General features: G+C 36.7%; 3 protein-coding genes across 3 annotated transcripts; 2 read left to right on the top strand and 1 right to left on the bottom strand.

Moving 5' to 3' along the window:
* The first annotated feature begins 1,861 nt into the window (after nt 1-1,861).
* Nucleotides 1,862-3,366, top strand: LOC138889924 (uncharacterized mitochondrial protein AtMg00810-like). Its single transcript, XM_070173268.1, has 4 exons — nt 1,862-1,955; nt 2,054-2,273; nt 2,428-2,474; nt 2,672-3,366. Exons 1-4 carry the CDS (start codon nt 1,862-1,864, stop codon nt 3,364-3,366), a joined length of 1,056 nt encoding a protein of 351 aa, XP_070029369.1.
* A 1,207-nt stretch (nt 3,367-4,573) lies between these two features.
* Nucleotides 4,574-5,494, top strand: LOC138889923 (uncharacterized). Its single transcript, XM_070173267.1, has one exon. It carries the CDS (start codon nt 4,574-4,576, stop codon nt 5,492-5,494), a length of 921 nt encoding a protein of 306 aa, XP_070029368.1.
* A 791-nt stretch (nt 5,495-6,285) lies between these two features.
* On the bottom strand, nt 6,286-18,356 carry LOC104243456 (probable hexosyltransferase MUCI70). The gene is made up of 7 exons (XM_009798644.2): nt 17,921-18,356; nt 15,770-16,507; nt 14,563-14,912; nt 12,024-12,235; nt 7,210-7,466; nt 6,942-7,120; nt 6,286-6,857 (listed from the first exon to the last, which is right to left on the bottom strand). Exons 1-7 carry the CDS (start codon nt 18,171-18,173, stop codon nt 6,774-6,776), a joined length of 2,073 nt encoding a protein of 690 aa, XP_009796946.1. The 5' UTR covers nt 18,174-18,356; the 3' UTR covers nt 6,286-6,773.
* Nucleotides 18,357-18,852: the final 496 nt, after the last annotated feature.

Raw genomic sequence — 18,852 nt, 5'->3', positions numbered from 1 at the left:
CTTGCATCTTTATTTTTGACTCACTGTCGTGATTGATTAGTAACTTGATATTATCAATTGGGTCTTTCCTTATCAAAAACTTTATTGGTCTCTGATTTTGTTTGAGTTGGGGACAAATTCGTTTGGTTCTCTGATTTGGTTGAGTGGATTATTAAAGTTGAAACACGTTCAATATCTACCAGGATTTTTGGGTATCTTTTAGCTTCGAGGACCTCTATTAGTTTAATCAATTTGTTATTGAAAGGAAAAAATGATGGTAAAGAATAATAATGCAACAACTCCTAGTCCAACAATCTTGGTTTCGGATGAGTTTCTAAAATTCCTTTAATGTCATAAATCAGTTAAGGGATCTTCTTCAGTTACTGCCTTTGATGGGTCAGATTAAACATGTCTTATCACCTCTTCCAATAAATGAGTGATCGATTCAGGTGCCACAAATCACAGGACAGGTAATTCAAATATTTTTTCTAGCTTTTGTTCACATAAAGCAACCTCTCCGGTTACCGTAGCTGATGGATCAATTTGTAGCAGTGTTGGATCTGGGACTGTTAAACCAACTTCCTCTATTACCCTGTCATATGTATTAAATCTACCAAAATTGGCCTTTAACTTAATTTCTGTTAGTAAAATTACCAAAGACCTTAATTATTGTATTGCATTCTTTCCCGATCATTGTCTGTTTTTAGATCTTAAGACGATGCAGGTTATTGGTAAAAGATATATATCTGGTGATCTCTACATCTTTGATGAATGGGAGCCATGGTCTGTTGCATGCTCTAGTATCGTGTCTCCTTTTGAAGCACATTATCGACTTGGACATTCCTCTTTGCCTTTGTTAAAGAAGCTCTGTCCTCGGTTTCAGAATATTTCATCATTGGATTGTGAGTCATGTCGATTTGCAAAACACCATCGCATCTTGTTAAGTCCAAAGGCTAATAAGCGAGCTGAGTCAGCTTTTGAGTTAGTCCATTCTGATGTTTGGGGACCATGTCCGGTTGTTTCTAAAATTGGGCATAAGTATTTTGTCACTTTTGTAGATGATTTGTCTCGAATGACTTGGATTTACTAGACGAAGAGCTGCTCTGAAGTGTTTACTCATCTTTCTTCCTTTTGTGCTAAAGTCAAAACTCAATTTAATGATTCAGTACGTACTCTAAGTAGCGATAACGCTAAAGAATACATGTCAGAGTTATTTCAATCCTACATGAGACAACATGGTATATTACATCAGTCTTCATGTGTTGATACACCCTCTCAAAATGGAGTTGTTGAGAGGAAGAATATGCATCTACTTGAGACAGCCCGAGCACTTTTGTTCCAAATGAAGGTTCCTAAACAGTTATGGGTTGATACGGTTTCTACGGCTTATTTTCTGATTAATCGCATGACATCTAGTGTACTCGATGCTAATGTGCCTTTTAGTGTTCTTTTTCCGAACAAGTCATTATTTCCGGTGGAACCTAAGATGTTTGGAAGCACATGTTATGTTCGAGATGTTCGACCATATCTTACCAAGTTGGATTCCAAGGCTATGAAGTGTGTTTTCCTGGGCTATTCTCGCTTTCAGAAGGGGTATCGATATTATTATATTGAGCTTGGCAAATATTTTGTGTCAATTGATGTGTTATTTTCAGAGACTACACCATTCTTCTATGCACCTCCTATTTCTACAAGTCAGGGGAGGAATATGAGTGGCTAGTATATCAGGTTACCCGTACTTTGACAGAACAATCAGATGATATTCTTTGATCTCCCAGTTCTTCTATTGAGCACCAATTGACTATTATGCCTTCAGTACCTGCTCCAACTGTGTTAGCAATACCTCCAATTATTCAAGTTTATTCGCGGAGGCGAGAGACAAATGATACATGTCCTGTACCAATTCCTGCATCATCTGATCCTCTTTTTGCCTGATCCTCCAGATAACCTTGACCTTCCTATTTCTCTTCGCAAAGGTACATGTACTTGCAAATCGACATAATCTGTTGCTAACTTTAATTTGTTTCCTATGACCACTTATCCTCTACGTCTAGATCTATGATTGCTTCTCTAGACTCTATCTTCGTACCCAAAACAGTGAAGGAGGCTTTGAATCATCCCCGATGGTTTGATGCAATGCTTGAGGAAATACATGCTTTAGAGGATAACCACATATGGGATTTGGTAGATTTACCAAAGGGAAAGAAACTAGTGGTATGCAAGTGGGTCTTTGCAGTTAAAGTTAATCTAGATGGTTTTGTGGCAAGACTTAAGGCCAGACTTGTGGCGAAAGGGTATGCTCAGAATTATGGGGTGGATTATTCTGACACCTTCTCCCCGATTGCCAAACTCACTTCTGTCCGCTTATTTATTTCTCTAGCTGCATTCGAGAATTAGCCTTTACATCAGTTGGATATCAAGAATGTGTTCCTTTATGGTGATCTTCAGGAGGAAGTGTATATGGAGCAACCACCCAGTTTTGTTGCTCAGGGGGGGTATGGGAAAGTCTGTCATTTGAAGAAGTCCTAGTATGGCTTGCAGCAGAGTCCACGAGCTTGGTTTGGCAAGTTCAGTGAGGTAGTTCAGGAGTTTGGGTTGAAAATGAATAAGTACAATCACTCAGTCTTCTATCGAAAATCGGTAGTTGGCACTATTCTCCTTGTTGTATAAGTTGATGATATTGTTATCACAGGAAGTGACTATGCGGGGATTTCTTCCCTCAAGTCTTTTCTGCATACTAGGTTTCATACAAAGGACTTAGGCCAGTTGAAATACTTTTTAGGAGTAGAAGTAACTAGAAGCAAGAAGGAAATTCTTTTGTCTCAGAGAAATTATATTCTTGACTTGCTTGCAGAAATTGGAAAGTTGGTAGCTAAACCTTGCAGTAGTTCAATGGTTCCTAATGTGCATCTTATGAAAGATGATGCTGATCCTTTTGACGATCCAACGAGATACAGGAGGTTAGTTGGGAAATTAAACTACCTCATTGTGACTCGTCCAGATATTGCTTTTGCGGTAAGTGTTATTAGCCAGTTCATGTCTGCACCAACGGTCAAACATTGGGCAGCTTTGGAACAGATTTTGTGTTACTTGAAAGGAGCTCCTAGACTTGGCATATTATATAGCAATCACAATCATACTCGTATTGAGTATTTTGCAGATGCTGACTGGGCTGGATCCAAAATTGATAGAAGATCTACTACAGGTTATTGTGTCTTTGTTGAAGGAAATCTGGTATCATGGAGGAGTAAAAAGCAAAGTGTTGTATCTCGATCCAGTGCAGAATCCGAGTATAGAGTTATGTCACAGTCTACATGTGAGATTATATGGATACATCATCTGCTGACTGAAATTGGGTTAAAGCATCCAATACTAGCAAAATTCTAGTGTGACAATCAAGTTGCCCTCCATATTGCGTCTAATCCGGTGTATTTACCTTTGTAACAAGGTGGGTATGATCAATATCTATGCTCCAGCTTGAGTGGGAGTGTTAGATAATGAATGTAGACATAATCTGAACGTAGACATAATCTTATGTAATATACATAGCTAGCATAATTATAGGGATTCAAAGTAGATTTATAGGATTTCCTTTTTGATTCTTTCCATAGTTAGGGCTCTATGTACTTGTACATATACTTATTACTTCTTGAATACAACACAAGAGAGATCTTTATTGTCTCTGTAATTTACAAACTTTCAATGGTAGAATGAAAATAAGAAAAATTGTTATGAAAATTATTATTTATTCCATGCAAAATCTTATAACTCGAAGACTATTGCTTTTTCCAAAAAAAAAAAAAAAAAAAAAAAGAAAAAGAAGAAGAAGAAGAAGATGAAGAAGAAGAAGAAAAAAGGGTGACAAGTCCCAATCAAAATCAATTAAGACACAAGTTAGACAAATAGCCACGTAAAAGTTAACTAGAGCAAAGGGGACGGATTCTTTTCAAGTGGAAAAAGGATGTATTCTATGTATGTGTCACTTTGAGAAAAAATCCTCTTCTTAGTAAATCCTCCTTTTCCCCAAAAATATATTGCGTGGCTTCTCCTCCTTGTGTTTGTTTATAAAACCATTTCCTTCTTATTTAACCAAAAGTTATGATTTTGCCAAGCCTTTTCCTTTATCTCCAAGCATTCCTTCTTTTTTTCTCCTTTAAATGCAGTATCCATTACTTATTTTCTAATGAGTTCACGTTTTGTGCATCAATAATATATAGATAATTTATACCATCATGTCAAATTATCCAACAATAAAATGTATTTCTATGTTATAAGCCTAATAATTAACCTGAAAAATAAAGTAGTAATTTGCTATAACTGGTTAAACTAAATTGAGAGGTTAAAGTTTTTTACAATGTCAATGTATATATCTTAAAGGAAAAAGGGGGAAAAGCATAAAAAAGTTTACCAAGACAATAAAGCTAGTTTTGATGGAAATCTTGAACAAGCATGTTAAACAATCTTTCTCCCACGACAAGTGCCCCCCCCCCCCCCAAACCTACTAGCTCACCTCCTCTCTTCTTTTTCACCCCTACTTATTAAAGAATCTCCCAGAGTTAGCATCTTTCCTTAAAGCTTTGAGTTAGAATTGGTCATGGAAAGAACATTTATGGCTTGTCTTTCTCCATTTCACCAAAGGAAATGTATCTTTCATGTTACCAATGATAAGACTACGGCTCTATTTGCTTCTTTAACCACAGAAATCAAGAATCTCCAGATATCACTGGCCAACAATTCTTTAACTCTTCAATGGTGTATAGAAGCCATGACTTTGCTACAGAAACTTCACTCTGAATTTCTGCTCATAATACTGGAGAAATCAAAGGTACCTTTTACTTGGAATAGTGTGTTCAATAATTTGTTGAACTTATACATGAATGAGAGTTTGAACATCATGGAGCTTTGTAACATGTTGAAGTCATCAAGTTGTAAGATCAATATGTATCGTTTAAGAGTTGATATAAATCTGAATACTTATCGGAGAGAAGCTTTTGCCAATATGCAATCAATACAAAGGGAGAACAAGACAATTCATGATGAAATATGTCAAGAAATGAAGAAGGATTGTTCAAATAATATACTTTATGCAATTAGAGTTGCAATTAGTTTATTATTTTTTATTCTTGTAAGTGTTTTTTTGTATCCAACTAGTAAGGTGGAAGTTGATAGTATTTGTTGTAACTCTCCTGGAATTAAGTCATTCAGGGACTCAGTTAATGGCCTTGTCACTTATTTTCAAAGGAAATATTACAGAGATGGAGAGAAGTGGAAGATAGGTTTTTATGAGTATGAAGAAATGGAGAAGGCAATAATGCAAACAAAAGTTAAGTTGAAAAGGGGACATGTAGAAGATAAAGAAGAGATAAAGAGAAATAAAGAAATTATTCTGCAGAAATCTGCAGCATTACAGGCTGGTTTGGAGAAGTTTGAGTCACAAGCAAATCAGGTTTTTGAAGAGGTGCTAAAAGGAAGGAATAAGTTGCTTCGCGAGATTGGCAAAGGCAATGGAATTTAGATTATTTCTTCTTTTATGCTCTTTTTTTTCGTGTGGGGGAAGAGAGGACTTTGTAAAAGAAGATGTATATATTTGTTCCTCGTTATGATACTGTCATTATTTATGAAGCCAAACAACTTTTTCTCTACCATACCTTCTTCATATCATTTTAAATATATTTTTATTAAAGGTATAGTCTATAGTATCATTATCTGAATTTTGAAATCGTAAATTTTATTTGAAAGAAATAAAGAATCAATGTATGAATTAGAACTCAAAATCAAACCTAAATTCTTTTTGTACGGTTATTTGTAATTCTTGGATTTTGTGCAATCGACTTTCTATTAATAATTTTGGGAATCCCATAAAAATAGTGACCTTAATAAGATTGATTCTTTTTTGAATCTTTGTATGTATAAATCTTTCGATGAATAAATTTTTGGTTGTGAAAACTAAAGAGACGGGCACTTGCGAGAGAGCAACCAACAAAGACGGGCACTTGCAAGAGAGCACAGCAACTGACAAATTTAAAACTATTATGGTAAAGTAGAGCGAAAGTACCTCCCAAGAGTTCTACCTTAGTCCAACCTTTGTACTTAAAAGTTCAAACCCTCCATTCTTTTTAAAGTAGAGAGTAAATAAACTACTATAAAGAAAAGACACAGCTCTTTGACATTCACATATTGTTAATGAGTTGTGTTAATAAATTCTCATTTATCATTCACTAATTTAATTTGTGTAGATAATCCTTTTAGGCTTATTGTAAGTCGGCCAATCACAAGCAGCCATTTTGGCCCACAGTAAATGTTAAATTCATCACGATAAGCATATGCTGTAAATTGAATATGAATACTAGTATCAATTCGTAGAAGGCAAAAAATGAATTTAATAAGTCACCCCATCGATTGACAAAATAGAAAACAATAAATTGGCACCCTGCTTCATAGAAAAAGAATACATATTGTATCAGGTGTTCCAACGCATGTAGATACAAGTGTAAAGGTGTAGGATGCTTCACACTAGGAGTTGGTCAAGGCAATGAAATTAATAGAATGGAAGCTGTAATGCTGTTGGTGTGTTCTTTCCAGCAGAAAGATAAAGCCCGCAGATCCACCTTGCTTTGCTTTGAGTCGATAAAGTTGGACGTATATCGCTTTCTCTAGAGAAAATTTTGGTAATGTACAACAGACAATCAGACGGCTATGGCACAATGACCTCTTTCCAGCAAGCAAGTACAATATAGCGATGCATATAACCAAAAAAATGAATCATCCACCAATACCAGAAGTTCTCTCCATGTTTACTCTGTCTCACGTTGAGCGATATTCCTCTTCTCGTCTGATCTGTGACGGAACAACTTAGCTATCTTTCGCCTTTCACAATCCTACAATGCACAAAGAAAGTGTAAAACAAAAAGGAAGGCCGTCTATCAGCATAGTTGTGCTCGGAAGCAAATTAAAGTTCTTACCTTGAACATGTTGAGATAAAAAGGTTTATCTTGGTTCGTTCTTCTCAACTTATAGTATGTATATGCGAAACTAAGCTGATCGCGGGGAGTAAACCGCTCGACCTCATTGAACCATAAACAAGAAAACAAATTTGACATTGGCGTGTGAGCCCTCACAATAAAAGATCCTTCTGGTACATCTGTCAGAAACATGTAATGATATTATGCCAATGATTACTCAAAGACGAAAGGTATTGCACGAAATTAAATATGGAAGAGTAAAACATACTGCTGTGAAGAAGCTTGTTTGGATCAGATGCATTAAATCTTTGCAATCCATCAGCCTGGTAAAAAGCAAATTGTTCATCTATGACAGTATGATTGTACTTGTTAAGCTTCTTGTTTTGCGCAACTTCTTCCCACACACAATGCCTGTCATAGTGATTGGAAATTGCATATTCATAACCTTTTCGCCACAGAAAGTACTCCAAGATGAGTAGGGGGTCAAGCTGCAGGCGAAGCTTGCTATCTAACCATATGGAATACCTGCATAATTTAATAAGCGATTCATAAGCTACTACATTATTCGCCCTTTTATCTCCTCTTTCTTCAGGGAGAGTCTTTAATAAGCAATTCATACAAGCATTTCAACTTTTTCATTAACGAACAGAAATTTAGAAAGTTTGAGCAAACCAAGCCAAGGATACAGAAATGGAGGGACCAAACCAAGGATAAAAACAGCAAGCAAGAGGCTTCCTTAAACAGTACATCAAAAATCCATCTTGCGCTAACAGAGTACAGTTCTCACTTGTGAGTTACAGTACCACATCATTCACCTTTTGCTACTCCATTCACAGATGATACTATATTACAGGTGATGCGGGTCTAAAACATAAGACAGCATATATGCAAGTCTCTACTACAGGTTGGACAAATATGGAAGGGCAGAAAAGTGCGAAGGTCGAGAAATGATTTTGCAGTAAATCAGAAGAGCAATGCTTTCGTTATTAACATTTTCCATGTTATATCATTCCCAACTCCATCCATAGAAACAAGGAAAAGCAGGAATCCAGACAAATTGTGAGGATCCTGAAAGTAGCTACCTAAGGGTTAAGAGCACTAATAAGTAATAGAAAATTAGTACCAAGAATCCGCTGAAACTCATGGTTGTGACCTTGGCAGTCGCATAACTCACTACTCTAAATATAGTTTAACCTCCTGGAGACAGGGAAGGGCAAGTAAAGCCGATCAACAGTACACCAAATTCCAATGCAATCTCTACCTCTCTTTCGGTACCATCTTAGCATTCTCTACTTACGTAGTTTGCAGAAACTAGTACATTCGCACTTATCAATTGACTTCAGTCTAGTAGTCTACACATCTTTTTTTTTTTTTTTTGAATTGGTAACTATTGTATATATTAAAAACATAAGTACATAGGTTGCACTGAAAACCAGATTTACATGGAGAGGATTAGTAGATGTTCTAATTCGAGACCTAGCAAGATCCTAGTATGTCTATGATTGTCAATGTATCTTCTATGTAAATCTGTTTGCACCAAAAACAAAAAAAAAAGAATACAATTGAGTTTTATCTTCTGCACTGGATTGCTTCTATCTTCAAAACATCTATTGTTCCTTTCCCTCCAAACTGTCCACCAGATACAAGCCGGGACAGTCCTCCATCTATCTCTACTAGTTGCTTCAGCTCCAGCTTCTTCCCAGCTATAAAGGACATCTTTAAGCCTGTATGGCATTGACCATGAAATACCCCTAAGACTAATAAAGATTTTCCATAGTTGGTCTGTAATCTTGCAATGTAGAAACAAATGTGTGACAGTTTCAGCATTTTCCCCGCACAGAAAACATCTTGAACACAGAGAAATTCCCCTTTTTATGAGATTATCCTGTGTTAATACCGCCTCCTTTGCTAGTAGCCAAGTGAAGCAAGCTACCTTGTATGGAATCTTTGTTTTCCATATATGTTTCCAAGGCCATAGGTCCACCTGTTGATTATTATGATTCAAAATCTTATATGCATCCTTCACCCGATAAACCCCTCTGTTGTGCCTCTTCCACCAAAGTGAATCAAAACCTTCCTGTAAACCTTTAAATGCTTACAGCTCTTTGTAAAGGTCAGTTAATCTTGTTATCTCCCAGTCATTCAACTGTCTTCTTAGATTGATTGATGACTCCTCATATCAGCTACTGTCTTATGTTGGTTTTGTGCTAAACCAAACATATCGGGGTATCTTTCCTTTAAGCTTCCGTTTCCTAACCAATTATCATTCCAGAATGATGTGTTCCTTCCGTTGTTCACTCTTATGGAGGAGTGATTCTTCATTATAGGCCAAAGTTCTCTGATGGATTTTCCACACACTTACTCCATATGATGTTCTGACTTTTTTTGACACCCAGTTATTTTCCTCACCATACTTTGCTTTGATCACTTTGCCCCATAAAGATTGGGGTTCTTGAGAGTACTTCCATAACCATTTCATTCTAAGAGCCTTGCTATGGTTCTTCAAATTCCTTGTTCCTAAGCCACCTTGTTTTTTATCCATTGTGAGTGTCTTCCATTTAACTAAATGGAAGACTTTTTTTTCCTTATTACCTTGCCAAAGTAATGATCTTCGGAGTTTGTCCAATCTCTGTAAAATGCCTGCTGGAATTGTGAACAAAGACATCATATAAGTAGGAAGTGAGTCTAATACTGAGTTGATTAGAACTAGCCTGCCCCCCAATGATAGGTATTGTGATTTCCATCTTGACAGCTTCTTCTCACACTTTTCTATGACTGAATTCCAGATTTCTTTTGATTTGGATCTTGCACCAAGAGGCATCCCAAGGTAAACAGTTGGTAGGGACCCAACTTCTCCTCCCAATATCTGTGTCAGTTGCTCCATGTTGTTAACTTCATTAATGGGAAAAATATTGCTCTTTCTCCAGTTGATGTATAATCCTGAGACTCCCTCAAATAAGACCAAAATGATTCTTAGGAATCTAAGTTGGTCCTTTTCGGCATCACAGAAGACTAGAGTATCATCAGCATATTGGAGATGTGTGATCTCTAGATTGTTTGCCCCACTCTTGTTTACCTCAAAACCTTACCCATCCACTGACTTTAGCCGTTTTGATCATGTTGTTCAATCCTTCCATGGCTATAATGAATAGAAAGGGAGATAAAGGATCACCTTGTCTTAGACCTCTGTGTGAATGGAAAAAACCTTTAGGAGATCCATTTATGAGAATGGAGAATTTTACAGTAGATATGCAAAATTTCATCTATCTATTCCATTTCTGCCCAAAACCCATTAGTTCTAACATTCTGAGTAGGAAGCTCCAATTTACATGATCATAGGCCTTCTCAATATCTAATTTGCATAAGATTCCAGGTTCCTTCTTTTTTATTCTTGAATCCACAGCTTCGTTGGCAATCAACACTGCATCTATTATTTGTCTTCCTTTGATGAAAGCCATTTGTTGAGCATCGACAATTTTCCCTACCACCCTCTTAAGTCTTTCGGTTAAGACTTTTGAGAGCAATTTGTAGAAGCTCCCTATCAGACTGATCGGTCTGAAATCTCTCAATTCTTTCGCACCTGTCTTCTTTGGAATCAAAGCTATATATGTTGCATTGAAGCTTTTCTCAAACATCTCCTGAGAATGGAAGTTGTTGAAGGCCGCCATGATGACTTCCTTCAAAATGTCCCAACACTTTCTGAAAAAACCCATTGTGTATCCATCCGGACCTGGGGCCTTGTCACTTGCACACATCTTCAGACAGGTCAAAACTTCTTGTTCCTCAAAGTTACTCTGTAAAAACTCCCTTTCTGATTCAGAAATTCTTGAGCTATTTTCGAAATTGACCGTTGGTCTCCACTCTTCAGGTTCTTTGTATAACTCCTTGTAGAATTCAGTTATCTCAATCTCTATTCTGTCTGGATCCTCGACTACTTCATGTCGAATCATTAGTTGATCAATGTTGTTGTTTCTCTTGTGTGCATTTGCAGTGCGATGGAAAAATTTTGTATTCCTGTCCCCTTCTTTGAGCCACAGAGCTCTTGATTTTTGTCTCCATACAATTTCTTCATTCTTGAGTTGTTCCTCAATCTCCATTAGAGTAGCTGCTTTCCTCACTGATTCCTCCTCTGTCAACGCTCTTAGTTGTTGTGTTGTCTCAAAACCTGCTAGTTAACTTAGCAATTTTGATTTTTGCAGTCCCAAATTACCTTCATAAACTCTGCTCCATTCTTTTAGCTTGCCCTTGAGAGCTTTTCACTTGCAAGCTAAAATGTAATCTGGTCTTCCTGAGAATTCAAAAGATGTCCACCAGTCTCTAATTCTGTCATCAAAATCTTCCACATTCAGCCACCAATTTTCAAACTTAAAGTATGATTTAGCTTGTTCCCACGCACCACAGTATAGAGCAACAGGTGAATGGTCCGAAATCAACCTTTGTTGGATAGTTTGCTTGATGTTTCTGAAGCTTTCATCCCATTCTTCTGAAACGAGAAATCTATCGATTCTTGAAGCGGCTGTATGATTGTCCCCTTTGAACCAAGTATAGTAGTCTACACATCTTTTAAATGGAGAAAACAACTCATTGTGTTACCACTTCAAAGTGGAAAAACTATTCAGGCTAAACCCAAAAGAGACATTACTGACTTGACGGTCGGCCCCTACTGAGACTAATGTTTTATTAATGTTACGTCCTCTTAGCTCAAATAATACCCATTAAAAGAAGCTTTCATCAATCCAATATTAGGAAAAAGCACTCACCAATTTTTTGACTAGCAAAAAGAAAAATTGTCAATGAAGCTGGTACTTCGATGCTATGGAAGAAGCATGAAGCAAATGCTGAGAAGGTACCAAACACCAAAAGATAAAATGATGGCCTTTAAGTTAAATTTTAAACTCAGTACAGACAATTAGAAGCTAGAAGCATTAAAAACTGGATTTGTTTTTCACTTTATCTTCTTCCTTTTACGATTTGATAAACCCCTGGTTGGAAGTGAAAATCGAGTGATTAACAAGCTATAGCAAGAAGAATATAAGCAGCAACATGCAACAAACAAAATAAACAAGATGTAATTCCAGTTACCTGGCTGAAGTAAAGAGCCGATGAGACAATAACTTTGGTATCTTTCCCACTCTCCGCATATCAGAATAAGGAAGATTTTTTACCACTACGATCTTCCATAAACCTACAAATCCCATGCTGTCGGGCATCTTACCTTCAGCTGAAAGAGTTTGTAGAGTAACTTCATCCACAAACATAACGAAGCAAACATTTTTCTTTGATACACGGGAAACCTGGAAAAGGAATTTAAATTAATAAAAGATGTCATGCAATGCAGCTAACGATAAGTTCAGGTGAAATAATTTAAAATCTGGATAGACAACTAAAAAAGGTACTGACAGAACATGAAACAGGTGAATCACAATAGAATCTCTTCCTATCTTTTTTTCTTGTTGAGTAGGTCAACCACAATAGACTCTACATTCTATAAAATAGCTTCCCTCCTAAATGCTTTATAAACCTAACCAGAAAAAAATAGAAGAAAAGCTTTTAAAACTGGTGCGGACAAACCAGTTCAACCGGTTTAACAAAAAAGTTGTCATGCCACTGGTCTTACATATCTATTTTTTCACAATGAAAAAGTTGGTCAAACGAAAAGAATTAGAAAACCTGTAGAGCCAAGACTGAACTAGTTGACTCTGAGTTTTTCATGTTCTTTCCTTCTGTTTTGAGTTTCATTCTTGAGCAAAAAGACTGATCCAAATCAAATACAAAGGTAACATGGCTAGGAAATTACTCTATCTTGGAGGAGAATTAGAAAGAGAAAAATAAGCCAGGAGAAAGCTGCTTACGGTGTGCTAAAGAATGCTGCAAGAGTATAAGACCTCTAGATTCTCAGCTCTATTGGTCAAATATTGCTCAAAAGCTAGTTTGGCAGCTGATGTTATTTGATTCTGATTTTCTCACAGTTGCATATAAAGAGTTCAAGGATAGGGATAATGGAGATAGGATTCCGTGGGGGTGATGAAGTTGAAATGGGAAACGATTGAGTGAAAGAAAAGGTGGAGACAGAAAAAAGGACACAGTTTGATGGGTTCAGACGTTGTATTTCCACCTGGTGGAAAAACAGTATCTCTCTTCCATATCATCTTCCAGGGCCAAGAAGCTTCCTACTATCCTGACTGCTTTATCAACAGTCCATAGCAATTCTCTTTCTTAGTTTCTCAATTGTCAATATAGCTCTCTTTGCTACCAACAAGCGAAGAAGCATACCAGGTATCCAAACGGAATAAGTGCGGAAGATTTATCTTTTATGGTGCTACGAGTTAAACTAAGAACAAGTTAAATCTCCTTGCTCCCCATCTCCATGAGTCCCCACTAGTACGTAATATGTTTTGCTCATAGTATTAACAAGCTGTAATTTGTCAATCTCCTAGTCCTGCAGATTTTTCTTAAAAACTCAACTTCCAATGAATTCACCCCTCATGTGTCCGTCGAATCTGCTGTACAGTCATCTCTCTGGCTCGAAATTTGTATAAAAGGAAAGGAAAGCTAATACATTTTCTCCACCCCAACTGTGACCCCAAAACTAATCCTACTGCCATCTCCCACCTTAAATGTAGAGTAGCTGCTGAACTCTTCCTATCCCTTCATAACGCTCCTCCATAGTTCGAACCCCAAATTGAAAAGTGATAATTAGTCCTCTGTCCCCCTTTTAGATTGCCATACTATTCTGCTATCACCGCCTCAATAAAGCCTACTAGTCAGGAAACCTAGATGATAGTTGAGAATGGGTGGAATATGATTGCCACCGGTATAAGGGTGGTAAAAAACTTATAATTTTCTTATATGAGCATTAGTTTGGATTTTCCTTTTCGGATGAAGTAAGAAAAGTAACCCCAGGAAGTATACCAAAAGTAGAAATGCCAACTAAATAAAAATTTGACTCTATTGATTGGATTCTTATATTCTTTTTATAAGTAATGAGAATTTTCTTGAAGTAGGATGGGCACTATGCTAGTGCTGCAAAACATAATTACAAATTGTGTAATTCGTCGATTGTGTCTACCTAGGCATCTATGTCCTGAATAAAAGCCAATTGAACCAAAAAATAGGAAAGTAAAAGCACTAAAATTAAGGCAATGAATGCTTTCTGCTATCCCTTACTGTCCAGACCATTTGATTGGATTCTTATATGTTTTCCTTTCATTTTCTTTTTCTTTTTGATGCAGGTTACCGTGCCAAATCCCTTGTTAGTCAGCTGCCAAAATGGCTCTCTATCTCTTTTAGTTGTCGAATAGGAATTTGGAGCCTCACTATGTTTTTTCTTCAAGCAGATGAACATCTTATGTAAGTACATCTCAATAGGATGCATCCAAAGACTTTTAGGAGATTAAGCACTATTCCACTAGTAAATCTTCTCTTTATCCTGTCAGCTTCATATACATGAAAACTTTTGGCCAGTTTAACAAGTGTGTACATGAGGTCCTCCTAGTGATCAACATGAAAATATGTTTGGTATACGTGTGTACCCATATACACAGGCATAGTTTAATGAGTTAGTATTCTGGAATTATGAGAACTAAAATGAGTAAGAGTTAAAAAGGAATTTGTTCAATACCATTTTGCCCACTGGTATTCTCAAGCGATCTGAATTTCCGAAGATGCATGAAACTACAGCAATGTGGCAACTGCTAATGTATTTTGCATCATCTTCTGCCAAGTCAAAACCGGTACTTGGCGTTCCTTCAGGACCTCCAACAAAGCCACAGTTTATTTTCTGATTGCGTGCAAGAAAAGATTCTTCCCGTTCTTCCAGACTTTGATGCCCAGCAAATCTTGGTTCCCAGTTTGCATTGTCAACAGGCCTGTCCTCTGTTTCTGTATACTGCAATGAGAATCTTGCGAACTTTCGACTTTCCAAAGGTTCCACAATAAGAGAACTAGCGTTCAAAATTTTCATCTCACAAGCTGTAAATGAAAAGCATGACTATTTAAGTCCAAGTGAAAGGGAGTGGGAAGCTAATGTCCAAGATTTAACACATTAACCGATTCTATTAAGTGCAAGAAATACAGAAACTCCACATGTTCAATCCAGAAATCTGAAGAAGATGTTCCATACAATGACAAAAAGGGCTTGAATCCTCGTTTGCTACCTTGTTAAGACCCAAAATATATATACAAAAAAACTGCTAATACACTGCAGAACAAACCACGATGACTGTGACAGGCAATGGGTGAAATCACACATCTAGCTAGCAGATTCAGCAGGCTAGAAAGTGAGTTTCCACAGTGAGATCGCTTAAATAAAAGATTTTTGAGCAACGTTGATCTACTTCTTTGATGAGATTTATCATAGAAAAATTCTACTCTAGTACCTAACTTCTTGATTATTATACCAATAACTAACAAAAACTGAAGTGCTGATTACCTCCTTCTATCATTAGCAGCACAATACGCTTATCAAGATGCAAAGTAGCAGCTGTTTCTTTTTTCCTTTTCTTTTCCTTGACTGTACAGAACTAAATACTAGCAGCTATTATCCAATTAAAGAGATGAGAAGGATAAAAGCTCTACCAAAGACAGCTGCAGCATCAAAAGGAATTGACTCAAAAATAGTTCTAGCATCTAAAAAAGCTATTACCAAGTAACACCAAGTTCCCATAATAGAATATCCCTATGTCCCCAAGCACATTTCTCTTTGTCCATATTAAAATCAGTTCAAAATCAAGTTGACCCAAGGAATGCAACATCGAAGTGTGGCCTGAAGCCAAAATAATCATAAAATAAAGGCATAGGGCGCCAATTAAAATAGGAGAGAATATTACCATGCTTCCTTGGCTTTCTTCTGGGTACAGGACGCTTTTCTGATGAGGACTTTTTAGGGTGATGAGAACTTGAAGAGGATTCCTTATTGGAGAAGTCCTTGGATGTTTTACCAGCCTCTTTGGCATGATTTTGATTTTTATTTCCAGCACCATGTGTATCTAACGAATGTCTCTCATTTATGTCCTGGGATTCGGCAGCAACAGTATGGTCCCAATCTTCATGTCCAACATCATCATATCCGTCTGTATGTGCATCTTCTAAGTCAATGCCATCATCATATCCATCATCAGCATCCATAGTCTCACTTTTCCTTCCCTTGTCAGCATCATCAGATTGCTGGTCTGTCAAATGATGTCCGTCTTGTGAGTGCCCAGCATTCTCCAAGGAAGCTTGATATTTGGCTTCATATTTTTTCAACTCATCACGTCCAGCTTCGTTGTACAAACCATTGCCACCATGATCTAATCCTTTTGAAAGAGACTTCTTATCGCTTCTCTTCCCATCTGGAGGACTTTGATTCTTATCCAAGTCACCATCAGTAACCCGCTCCAAGTCCTCCTCATTGTAATCATCATCCCTTCTCCTGTCATCCTTGTCCCAATAACGAGAATCCCGGCCATGAGCTACTGATCCATGTCCAAATTGGAGAACTTTCCCTTGTGTCCGTGTCACATTTGTAAGAAAATCTGAATCGTTTTCTACATCAACATCATCTTGAAAGCGATTATTATCCAATTCTGCAACAGCAAACATGGAAATTGTCTAAATACTGGAGGATATATTTCTATAACACAACTTAGTGAACATTTAGCCTAATAATCCAAAAATATAGAAAACAGTTCCAGCTGGACACACCGGAACATCATATGAAGCATTTCCTTGTTCGCGCTGTTTCTTTAGATTGATATCCATAGTCAACCTCCTTTGAATTCTTGACTTTTACAAGTTGATCGGAGCATCTAGTTTTACACTTATTATTGTCATTAATCTAAAATTTCTAAAAATGGATAAGAAAAGTACAAAGAGATCCAAACAATTTCAGATAATGAGCCCGAATTCACAGATAATTCAAACTCTGCCTAAAAACTCAATTATACTTGGAACACAGGGTATTTGAACAAAGTGACCCGCCCAATTTGGAAGGCATCCCAGAAGCTAATTATCTTGTGGACATGTTGGGTATTTAACTCCCACATAATGTTGCTGCTCTCACATCTACTCTATAGAACTCGCCTTTCACTTTGTTAGGTATATCTATATCGCAAAGCACTCGTGTAACACTCCTCAATGAACCATCCTATTCTAATCTATGTGTTAGATCTTCATTATCATGTCATTCTTCCTAAAGGTTGAGCCTACATACTAGCACTTAGGTACCACAATCGGTCTACTCTTACTTCACCTACATTTATCTAGTGAGACTAAATTTGCAGTGCATATATTTTCTCTTACTTAACTTACCCTAAAACCCATTACTCTCTAAAGTGCTTCTCCTAGTTCCAGCACTCATTTGGTTGACTCGCAATTTTTTTAAATTCACACATTATCATCTACAAAGTAACACGTGGCATAAACCTAATAAGCCCATTGTTTGTTAATTAAGTGCGTACAATTACTTACCAAATCATCAATTCTTTCATTATTCTGGTCGGTCGTGAACTTTCAACCTCATAACAAGGTCATAACGTGATATTCCATAACTCGGTATACTTAATGGTAGTCTAACCTAAGCAACTATATCCAATAAGCCTGATCTTCTTACTTCAGTTTAACTCAATTACAACTACCCAAAAACCAAATTACTTAGAAAACCTGAAAAGGCCACATTTATAATCATTCCCACTCCCACATAAGTCATTAACCATCCAAATCTGGTAACAAATAAAATATGAAATATCACCCAACTAGTCAACTCTCAATTTCAGAATTAGACTGCAACATTTTACAAGCTCTTCGACCTTTCTTTTTGGTTGATCACTTCAACATTCAATGATTCCTGGTTCTGCAAAAATCCTCGGAAATTACTATTTCTCATTTTCCTTTTATTTTGTTATACAAGTTAAGACTATATTTACAATTACCCACCACCAACCAGGAAAAAACCAGTATCTTTTGGTAGTCAAGTGCGCGAATGTAAAAGCAAATAATACCTCTATTTTGAGAAGTGAAATAGAAGAAAGCAGAGACAGAAACAACAAAGGCGACGAAGAGAATAACGATGATAGCACCAATCGAGATCTTGCGGGCAGTGGACTTCAGTCGACGGTGCTGATTTCGCGATTGCTGCTGCTTATTCGAACGAATCCCAATAGATACATGATGATCTGATGCGACGCCGTTTCGAACAACTCCACTGTTATTGCTAAAACCTAAACCGCCACCTGATTGTCTGTACTGAGCCATTGGAGCATTGTACACAAAGAGAAGCCTCGTATTACATAGAAGTGTGGGGAGTTATTGGGAATTATGGGGTTTTGTTAGGGGCAGAATTTACAGAGAATTTTTGGGGCAATGGAGAGTTTGCCTCACCGGAAGGAATAGTGTGGAGTGTAGATGTGGGAGATGAGAGGGAGATCGGAGTGATTTGTTTATTCGATATTGTTTTTTTGATTTAGAAATTAGAACTGTGTGTTTTTCCAGAAAGCAAAATCAAAAAACACAAAACTCGTGTTTTCTTTTTGCTGAAAAACGGTGGATTCCGCACTTTTTAATTGAAAATCCAAATGCCTGCTTAGATTTTTTTTCCAAAACGAAAAGGTCTAATTTTTTGGTCTTGTATTGTTCAGCATTGCACAATTTATTCAGTATTACATTATTTATTTGTACTTTTATATATAGTTAATTAACTCGCGCTTGCACAATCATATCTTTTTTCTTTTAATTTTAATTGGTATTGAATTTTCTTTTAATACGAAAATTTTAAGAAAATAACAAATATTTAATCTAAGGAACGCATACTAAAATACATAAAAATCAAATCAAATGTATAAAGTAAAATACACTAGGAAAAGATTAATTAGAAAAAAGATACAAATAAATTGTCCATCTTCTTTTACTTTTAGAAAGAAAGAGTTCTTGACAA

Source organism: Nicotiana sylvestris, chromosome 4, assembly GCF_000393655.2.
Source record: "Nicotiana sylvestris chromosome 4, ASM39365v2, whole genome shotgun sequence".
Taxonomy (NCBI): Eukaryota; Viridiplantae; Streptophyta; class Magnoliopsida; order Solanales; family Solanaceae; genus Nicotiana; species Nicotiana sylvestris.
Note: the sequence above shows the minus strand (reverse complement) of the source record. Positions and strands in the feature narration are given on the sequence as shown.

Excerpts from the sequence above, each read along its gene's own strand:
- LOC138889923 (XM_070173267.1), top strand. The coding sequence starts at position 4,574 with ATGGAAAGAACATTTATGGCTTGTCTTTCTCCATTTCACCAAAGGAAA.
- LOC104243456 (XM_009798644.2), bottom strand. The coding sequence starts at position 18,173 with ATGGCTCAGTACAGACAATCAGGTGGCGGTTTAGGTTTTAGCAATAAC. Across the intron at positions 14,913-15,769 it reads AAGAAAGCCAAGGAAGCATG|CTTGTGAGATGAAAATTTTG; the intron begins GTAATATTCTCT and ends TTTCATTTACAG. Across the intron at positions 12,236-14,562 it reads GAATACCAGTGGGCAAAATG|GTTTCCCGTGTATCAAAGAA; the intron begins GTATTGAACAAA and ends TTCCTTTTCCAG.
- LOC138889924 (XM_070173268.1), top strand. The coding sequence starts at position 1,862 with ATGATACATGTCCTGTACCAATTCCTGCATCATCTGATCCTCTTTTTG. Across the intron at positions 1,956-2,053 it reads TCCTATTTCTCTTCGCAAAG|ACTCTATCTTCGTACCCAAA; the intron begins GTACATGTACTT and ends TTGCTTCTCTAG. Across the intron at positions 2,274-2,427 it reads GCCAGACTTGTGGCGAAAGG|GAGGAAGTGTATATGGAGCA; the intron begins GTATGCTCAGAA and ends GGTGATCTTCAG.